The following is a 10,038-nucleotide window of genomic DNA, read 5'->3' as shown; positions in this document are numbered from 1 at the left end:
TCCGTGGGTGTGAGTGTAATGCTGCGTTCCAGACGACTCGTATGTCAGATATTCTGATCTGAAATTGTCCAGTTCAGACTTCACATCAAACGTAACCAAACATGTCAGACAGTGAGAGGCTGACTAATTTGTCTGGTAATGATACAATTCAACTGTAACCAGTGCAGCATCAATTCGTACAGAAACAAAGAGGAAGAGGTGGAAGATGCCATTATCTTTTTATTAGACTTTTATTCTTGGAAACACATTCAATACATAAAGGAGAACACACACTGTCACTGAATCTCACTAACCAAGAAACCATTATTAAAAAAAAACATTTAATCATATGAACTAGTTAACCTGAACCCCCCCCCCCCCCGCGGGCGCCATCCAGGTGCGCTGCTTTACAGATCAGCGTCAAACATTGTTATTTACAGAACTGCGTCGTACAGTTAGGTACATCACACTATTACATCAAAGAATAGCCACCGTCAGCTGTTGCATAATGTCAGCGCAGCCACCTCCTCCGTGTAAACTGGGAGGTACTCTCACTTGTAAATCTGTGTGCATGTAAACAAAGATCTCAAAACATATCCTATTGGTACAAGTGAGCTGTCAATCTAAACTTGACCCAATCGGAGCTGGCATGGGCTGTCCACAGCCTGCAATACCCAACGAGGCACCTAGTTGTTGGAAAGAGCGTGCCCCTCTTCTGACGAGTAAAGGCTGAGCCAATTCCAACCGATTGTTCTGATGACTGGCGTATCGTTTAGCCAATGAAATTCTAAAGTTCAGAATGTTACCTTTCAAAAGAGACCAAGATCATGCATGTACTCCAAATGGTTCAAGAATAGCTTTCAATATAATTATATATATAATTTTGGGTATCCTTAAACAGAAGTGTGTAAGGCGAATTTAAGATATATAAACACAAATCTTTAGTGTTATTCAATGAGTTTTATTTTCTAGGGACATAGAAACTGTTAATAGTCTATTTAAAACAGTGAACTAGGAATATGTATAATATGAATATCTGCTGATGAATCAAAAATAAAACTTTTGTTACAAAGGTTGAAACTGAATCACTTCTTTCCTTTATGAATCCTCACATGTCTATTTAGATTACTCCTAAGGCTAAATAGTTTACCACACTCGGAGCAACTAAACGGTTTCTCTCCTGTATGACTCTTCATATGTGTATTTAGATGGCCCCTTCTGTTAAATCTTTTATCACACTCAGAGCAACTAAACGGTTTCTCTCCTGTATGAATCCTCATATGTATATTGAGATCGCACCTTCGTTTAAATCTTTCACCACAATCAGAGCAACTAAACGGTTTCTCTCCTCTATGAATCCTCATATGTGTATTTAGATGGCACCTATGGCTAAATCGTTTATCACACTCAGAGCAACTAAACGGTTTCTCTCCTGTATGAATCCTCTTATGTCTCTTTAGATCACCCCTCTGGTGAAATCTTTTACCACACTCAGAGCAACTAAACGGTTTCTCTCCTGTATGACTCTTCTTATGTCTATTTAGATGGCAACTATGGCTAAATCTTTTACCACACTCAGAGCAACTAAACGGTTTCTCTCCTGTATGACTCCTCATATGTGTATTTAGATTGCCCCTTAGGTTAAATCTTCTACTGCACTCAGAGCAACTAAACGGTTTCTCTCCTGTATGACTCCTCATATGTTTATTTAGATCACCCCTTTGGTTAAATCTTTTACCACACTCAGAGCAACTAAACGGTTTCTCTCCTGTATGACTCCTCTCATGTCTATTTAGATGGACCCTTTGGTTAAATCTTTCACCACACTCAGAGCAACTAAACGGTTTCTCTCCTGTATGACTCCTCTCATGTCTATTTAGATGGCCCCTTTGGTTAAATCTTTTACCACACTCAGAGCAACAAAACGTTTTTTTTTCTGTTTTACAATCCATATCACTTAGAGGCTCCATCCAATCATCCTCACTGACTTCAGTCTCAGAAGAGTCTTCAGCCTTGTCCTCAGGACCTGGTTGTAAACGTCCATCAGGACCTGAGTTCCTGGCTGGTTCTGGTCCTCCACAGTCCGCTCTGTTCTCCTTCGTCTCACTCGGATGAAGCTTTGAAGATTGAAGTTTCTCTTCTTCTTCTTCTTCACTCTTCACAGCGACAGGAGTCAATGTGAACTTGATATCAGCCTCCTCCAGTCCTTGAAGCTGCTGTCCATCCTGAATGGGCCACGGTTCCTCCTGCTCCTCTTTAATGTGGGGGGGCTCTGGGTCCTCCTGGTCCACAAGGGGGCTCCACTGCTGCTGCTCAGGGGGAACCTCTTCTTTATTCATCATCAGTTGCTGGACGTCTGCATGACACACTGAAACACAAATTCACACATTTATCATTTCAGAGTTTCCTGAAGTGTTTTGAAAAAAATTGTGTTGTTTAATGTCGACTGTTGTGATTTTTTCATGATCACATTCAAGAGGCAGAAATGTGGAGGTCATTTACAGTTGGTGTTACGATGCAGCTGGTAAAGGAAGCAGCATAAAACGAAGGCTTTCTGGTACAAACGTTTTTCATTTTGATGCTAAATAAACCAATACGGTCATTAACAGAGGAGAACAGGGTGAGGGGATGTTAGTTAGTTGGTTAAGATGCTTTCAGAAAAGACCTTTGGGTAAAACTCAGAGAAAAGTGTCCAGACTTTCTGTTTCAGACATGAGCAACACAGCAGCAGGTTTTCTGCACAGACTCGTTCACAACAGCATCAAATCCTCATTATTCAGGTGAGAGGTGGAGCAGCCAGCTGCAGCAGACAGAGACAGGAAGTGACGTATTAACTCCGCAGCTCGAGCGGATGCTAGCTAACTTTAGCCTTTGAGCGGTTTCTTTCAAGCCAGTTGGAGTTTAACATTCTCAACCACTTGCCAACACTGAAAGAAGCCACACCATTGGTTGATCAACTCCGCAGGTACTCTTCCATGTTAGGGGCACTGCATGGTGAGTTTTCAAGAGGATTTCAAAACTTCAAAATAGTTGAAACTGCACAAGACGTCTTCTCCCTTCACGTGCAGTGTGGATAATGCACCCAGTGATGTTCAGCTCAAACTCATTGACCTGCAGTCTAATACACTACTGGCAGAGCACTTTAAGTCAGTATCACTGCTGGAGCTGTATTCTTCTCTCAAAGAGGAGAACTTTGTATACATGAAGAGGCATGCTCAGAAAATGTTGGTTCTATTGGATCTACTGACATATGTGAACAAACATTTTCTGTGATGAAGTTTAACAAATCCAGATACAGATCCTCTCTCACTGATGATCACCTGTCAGCTTTCCTTCGCATATCCACCTCAGATATTCAACCTGACTTCAGTGCACTTGTTCAAGCCCAAAACAGAATAGATTTCTCTCACTGAACAGGGGAAAAAAAAACAGAAACCAGCAAATGTGGTGATTAGACTATATGCAAATAGTAATAGAACTTAGTATAAAGTTAATTAAAAGCTCATCTTTGAAATACTGCAAAAACTTGCATATTTTGTACACAACTGTTATTATAAAGGTTGATTAAAGTGTGATATGTTGGCGTTATTACCTTGCCTGCCTCACTTTTTCATTGGCTAATCAATAAATCAAATTTGTATAGCCCATATTCGCAAATCAAATTTTTTTCTCAGAGGGCTTTAACATGGTGTGACATCCTCTGCTTAACCCTCAGCAAGAATAAGGAATAATTATTAAAAGCTATTTTAACAGGGTAAAAATACGTAGAAGGCTCAGGGTCATTGGTGACTTTTCATCGACGGATGATACGGGTTTAAATGTAATTGGAATTATTTCCTTAAATTTAGCTACAGCCCTATCAGGTAGAAATCTAGAAAATGAGTTTATCATTAGTGACATAAATTCAGATAATGAAAAATTGAAGGTTATTAAATTATGGTCTGCTAGTATTGGATTGCGTGGAAGTGTTGATAGATGTTAAATTTTGACACCGTATGATAATACAAGATCAAGTGTGTGGTTACCACAATGAGTAAGTTGGTGAACACACTACATTAAACCAATTGATTCTATTATCGGAATAAATGCTACGTTAAGGTAGGACTGCTCAATTATGGAAAAAAACTCAATCACGATTATTTTGGACGATATTGCAATCACGATTATTCATCCGATAATTTTTTTAGTTTGTAAACATGATGCATTTAGTCAGTATTTCTCTCCACTTTGTAAATGAGAACTTTGAATTTTCCTCTCGTTATTAAATGTACCCATCTGCCCCCCCACTACAAGCACACAAGCACAGAGACAGAGAGCGAGAGAGAGGGATGGGGGATTGTCAGAAGGACCATCATCATCATTTAACCCCGAACACCTGCATTGAACGGGTTACATACAACAACAAGCAGCTGACTGGCGCGGAGAAATGCGTGACCGGTGTGAACAGCCAGGCGGCTGCGAGCTTTAGAATGGACGCTGCACGGCACGGCCAAGACATTGTGTGGTGCTGCTCCTCTTTGGATTCTTCGAATCCGAAGTGTTCCCATACAAGAGAAGTTTCTACCCTTTTTGTCGATCAAACAGGTCTGCCCTCTCTCTGCCATTTTCTACTTGAGCTGTTTTTTAAATATCGCCGGTCACCACACACACAACTCGCCTCCTTCACAATACAGCTGCTTGAGAGTAGGGATGGGTATCGTTTTTTTTTTTTTTCTCGATACCGGTGCTTAACCGATACCGGTGCCTAAACGGTAACCTGAACTAGGGATGGGCATAATTAATCAATGATCGATTAATTGATCATTAAGAATTTCGTCGAAGAAATTATTTTTTCATCGAGAAATTCACTAATTACACATTTGACCACAGGGGGCAGTGTTTGAAAAAAACGCCACAGGCCTACTCAGTTACCTGCGACTGGCTGCGAGTTGAAGGGTATTTCCATTTCCAAAGTAAACATGAAGAGGTCACGGCGAAGTGTAGAGTGGGAAAATTTTGAGTTAAAAAATAACTTAGTTCACTGTCAATACTGCGAAGCCATCCCAGAGGCTGGGGGAGACGAGGAGCCTGCGTTGTCTGACACGGACGAGGGGAGCGCAAAAACCGGAGCCGCGGCCAGGCTAGCCAAGTTAGCACGGAGCTACCTGTGTGTCACGCAACGTCAGTCTCCTCAGAGCGTTTTTCCGGCGGCTGGACTGACGGTCACCAGGCTGCGTTTGCGGCTGACCTCGGGGAATGTTAACATGCTCATCTTTCTCAACACAAACCCCTAGGCTGGTGCTGAGGTTGTATGAGAGTTACTGGTTATTTTTATGAAGCTTTCTCGACCCGGTGCCTTGTTTGATAGTTTTGAGTTACATCTGGCAAAACCTGTCAGACCTAAGTATTATATAGATGTGGTTAAGTTATTTCTTAACATGATGTTTTATATTATTATTATATTATTATTTTGGAGGAAAAACAAACGAGGGTCAGTTGTGTTTTTTAGCACCGGCTTCTAGCTGTCGGCTCCACTGCTTAAGATTAAGGCAGCGCATATTATGTTCATGTTGTAATAAAGATCTCAATGAGGAAACATGCTTTGTTTTTCCACTTCATTTTAATATAGCCTATAAATAGTGATTTTTTTTACTTGAAAATATGATTGATCAATCGAAAATTCATCATTAATTCTCCCGACGATCGATGAAGACTATTTAATCGAACGCCCATCCCTAGCCTGAACCGCAACTTTAAAAAAAGCAAAAACACACAACACGACGCTTGACGACATTTAAGAAAGGCTTTTTTTTATTGCAGAATATATGAACTGTTTAAATAGATTATGAATATAAAAAAATACAAAACTCTTAACTTTAAACTATTCTCTTTTCCATCACTCGGAAACCCCTGTGTCTCCGTGGCTGGGGCTGTCGCAGGAAGGCTTTGGCCCGCCTTCATCCCCCCAAAATGCAGACGTACTTGTGAAACCTTTCTCAGCGTGGTCTTCGTTCCTCCCGCCCCCAGCCTTTCCAAGCCGACCCAGAGCCGGTCGCGGCGCACCGCCACGGAGGAAATGCGCCCGGCGTGGGGGCCAGCCAGCGCCAGGGAGAGGTCTCGCGAGGAGATCCTCCCACACCTGCAAGGAAGCCCTAACGCACGCGTATCAAAGATGGACAAGAGTTTAAATCACGATTCAAATTCGATGAATTGCCCAGCCCTACGCTAAGGCTATCTTTACTATTGTCAACATGAATATTAAAGTCACCAACAATAATAATTGCATCGGTCTTTAGGACTATGTTTGATAAAAACTCATGATCCCCAGTAGCACAGTAAACTACAGCAAATATGATTGACTGTTGGTGTTTCCTGGATTGGTGTGGAAGAATAAGAACAAGACATTCAAATGAGTTGTAGCTGAGTTTAGGATTAGGATTATTTGATAGACTGGAGTTAAAAATAGCAGCAACTTCACCTCCTCGGCCGAATTCTCTGGGAACGTGTGAATTTATATGCTGGAGGGGGGAGTAGATTCATTTAGACTGACAAATTCATCTGGATCCACGTCTCAGTGAGGGACAATAAATCTATGTTTTAATCCGACACTAGTTCATTAACTAAAATAGCCTTTGAAGACAGCGATCTAATGTTTACAAAAACACTTTTAAAGTATTATTTTCCTGAATTGTTGCAGAGGTTGTGTTAATTTGTATTTTGTGTTTAATTCTCGCCCTGTTATTGTTTAATTTAATAATTTAATAGGGCGGTACACAGACACAATCTCTATGGGGTTGTGTGACTGATCCAGAGGGAGCACAGAGAAGTGTGTAACACTGCAGCTCTGCTTCCTGGTCCCAACTCTGGGTTGTCATGTGATAGACTGGCTCCAAGATAAGAGAGCTGCTCCATCCCAAGTGTGCTGAACGCGTCTCTCCTAACAAGACCAGGTTTCCTCCAAAAAGTTTGCCAATTATCTACAAAGCCCGGAACCGTTTACAGGACAGCCCCTTGACAGCCAGCGGGTAAAAGACAACATGCTGCTCAACATGTCCTCACCTGTTGTGTTAGGGAGCGGGCCAGAGGAAACTACAGGGTCCGAAATTTTTTTTGCAAAAGCACCAAATCAACATTAACTTCAGTGACCTCCCACATGCGAAGCCGGGAGTCGTTGCTGCCGACGTGAATGATGATTTTACGTCGGCAGCAGCTTCAGTTTGGACTCGATGCCCCGGCTCTGGTCCCTGGGATGCAGCTGACTGTGGTCGCTGGAGAATCTGTTTGAACCGTGAGCTGGTGGCTCTTTAATCGTGGGCTCTTTAAGGGTGGCACTGTGCCCCCTCCGGACCGTCACCCACCGTCCTGGGCTAACGGCTACAGGTGACAGGTCGAGGGACTGCTAGCTGAGGCTAAGCTACGTGCTAAGCTAGGGGCTCCACGGCGGCTAAGCTAACTGCAGCTAACGGAGGTACTAAGTCGCTGAGCCTCTCGCCTCCATCGCTACCAACACACTGCATTTATTACATGTAGCACTACTGTTAATGGAGGCGGAGGAGTCAGTGAACATGAGACACTCGGAGCAGGAGAGAGAGAGAGAGAATACATCGCTGCTGTCTCCGCCTGTTGGACTACGAGGCTGAGCTCACACAGAACACAGAGTCACGGAGCACCAGAGAGTAGGGGCTGGTCGGTGTGGCTGTTTAACTACAGACCGGTGATTGTAGCCGTAGTGATGCAGAGAAACAGCTGTTAGCAGAGGAGCTAGTTCACAGAGCGACCACCACCAGCGACTGGTAAACAGGAAGTGATAGATAGATGGATGGATACTTTATTAATCCCGAGAATACAAAAAATTGACGTAATCATAACACGTACTCTGACCAGTAGAAGCTTATCAAATTAATATGAGTAGAATTGAGTTCAGCCTGTTGGTGCGGCCCTCCACAACTGTCCATGTTCTCATGTGGCCCCTTGGGAACATGAATCCCCCCCCCCTGCTCCCGCGACTGACCTGCTCTATGCAGCCGGACTACGGGCTGCATCGCGGCATCGAGCAGCCTCCTCTGGCGGCAGACCTCCCGCTGGGACCGCTCTGTCCGCTCCACTCGCTCCTCGGACTCTAACAAGGTTTCCTCCAGCCCCGCGAGGATCTGCTCCCCCGCAGCCGTGAGCCGCTCGGTGAGCATCGCTCTCAGCTCCGGGACTTGATCCTAGTGATGCGTCCTCCCGTGTCGAGGCTTCGAGGCGTGTGTCGAGTAATCGAGGATGAATTTTATGACGCGCCTATCGAGGCTTCTGTTGATGACGTATGTGATGACGTTTGAAGCCGCTCGAGCCCGCCGAGAGTACTTGTTAAACAAGTAATAAAGTATAAGCAACTAAATAAACGTAACCGATGGTGGAAGAAGAATTCGGATCATTCACTGAGGTAAAAGTACAGAGACAGTAGAGTTATATTCCATTACAACTAAAAGTACTAAGATAGTGAAGTAGAAATACTCAATAATAAAATTAAACAAACTCCGACAGTAAAACCTAATATAAACGACAATTTCTGGGACTGCAAAGCAGCACTTAACGGGCCTAGAACATGCATTTTGAAACGTTGCATTCGTCACACGTCACGGTCACAGCGTGTGACGAAAAATCTATCTTTGAGTTAAGGCCTCAGTATGCTTCTCCGAGTCCGTTGCGGACCGACGGACGGACGGATCGGACGGACACTTTTAGATTTATGGTTCTACGAGCTTAGAGAATCAGAATCAGAATCAGAATTATTTTTATTGTCATGTATATTGTTTGTGAGCCCCACTGCCATGGGGAAAAAACTGTTCAGGTGACGCAAGGTTTTAGTCCTGATGGCCCGGAACCTTTTTCCAGACGGGAGTCTCTGGAACAGGTGGTGAGCGGGATGAGAAGGATCAGCAATGATCTTGCCTGCTCTCCTACTGGTCCTGGAGTGGAACAGGTCTAGGAGAGCCGGCAGGTCACAGCCGATGACCTTCTCAGCTGACCGGATGATCCGCTGCAGTCTGCCCTTGTCCTTGGCAGTGGAGGCAGCGAACCAGACGGTGATGGATGAGGTGAGAATGGACTCAATGATGGCTGTGTAAAACTCAACCATCACTTTCCGCGGCATGCTGAATTTCCTCAGTTGCCACAGGAAGAACATCCTCTGCTGGGCCTTCTTGATGGTGGAGGTGATGTTCTCCTTCCACCTCAGGTCCTGTGCAATGATCGTCCCCAGGAATTTGAAAGACTCCACTGTTTTAACTGGGGAGTCGCACATGGTGAGAGGGACGGTTTGAGCTGGGCTCCTCCTGAAGTCTGCTACCATCTCTACAGTTTTTGAAGCGTTCAGCTCCAGGTGGTTCTGGCTGCACCAGGAAGCCAGGCTGTTTACTTCCTCTCTGTAGGCGGCCTCGTCCCCATTGGAGATTAATCCAATAAGGGTTGTGTCGTCAGCAAACTTCAGAAGTTTAACAGAGGGATGGCTGGAGGTGCAGTTGTTCGTGTAGAGGGAGAAGAGCAGAGGTGAGAGCACACAACCCTGTGGTGCTCCAGTGCTGATGGTCCGGGTGTCAGAGACAAGCTTCCCCAGCCTCATGCGCTGCTTCCTGTCTCAGAAGCCTACCTCATGAGGTATATAGAAGAAGTCCACGTTGGTTTATTTACGTCCTCCCGGCTCCTCACACACAGTGAACAATGGCAACTAACAGAAAAAGGCTGTTGATGACGCAACAGTTTTTGCTGAAATAAAGTGACACCCAGCGGGTCATAATGCTGATGTTATCGTGTCTTAGCGCAGCGGTTCCCCGGTCTTGTTTCCAAACTGCGTTGCTAATTCAACAGCTGCAACAGCTTGAAGCTACATGGAGGCAGCTAGCCTCCCCCCAGCTTCCACACAGAGTCAGTACGGACACCCGATACTAACTACTACCAAGTGTTTGCTTCTAACCTGACGGTGTTTGAGAAACAGTGTCATAACAGCCGTGGGATTAAATTCAACGGGTTTTTGCGCTGTTCCCACCGCAGTTAGCATGGTGGCTAGCCCGCTAGCCCCGTTATGAAAGTTCGTTA

General features: G+C 44.4%; 1 protein-coding gene across 1 annotated transcript; it reads right to left on the bottom strand.

Annotated features, from left to right (window-relative positions):
* Positions 1-201: 201 nt before the first annotated feature.
* On the bottom strand, positions 202-8,210 carry LOC133961784 (gastrula zinc finger protein XlCGF28.1-like). Its single transcript, XM_062397139.1, has 2 exons — positions 7,970-8,210; positions 202-2,347 (listed from the first exon to the last, which is right to left on the bottom strand). Exons 1-2 carry the CDS (start codon positions 8,142-8,144, stop codon positions 1,065-1,067), a joined length of 1,458 nt encoding a protein of 485 aa, XP_062253123.1. The 5' UTR covers positions 8,145-8,210; the 3' UTR covers positions 202-1,064.
* Positions 8,211-10,038: the final 1,828 nt, after the last annotated feature.

Source organism: Platichthys flesus, chromosome 10 (genome assembly GCF_949316205.1).
Source record: "Platichthys flesus chromosome 10, fPlaFle2.1, whole genome shotgun sequence".
NCBI lineage: Eukaryota > Metazoa > Chordata > Actinopteri > Pleuronectiformes > Pleuronectidae > Platichthys > Platichthys flesus.
Note: the sequence above shows the minus strand (reverse complement) of the source record. Positions and strands in the feature narration are given on the sequence as shown.

Bases quoted from the DNA above. Each gene is read 5' to 3' on its own strand.
- LOC133961784 (XM_062397139.1), bottom strand. From the start codon at position 8,144: ATGCTCACCGAGCGGCTCACGGCTGCGGGGGAGCAGATCCTCGCGGGG. The intron at 2,348-7,969 runs GTCAGTCGCGGG...TTTGTGTTTCAG, and splicing joins AGTCCGGCTGCATAGAGCAG to TGTGTCATGCAGACGTCCAG.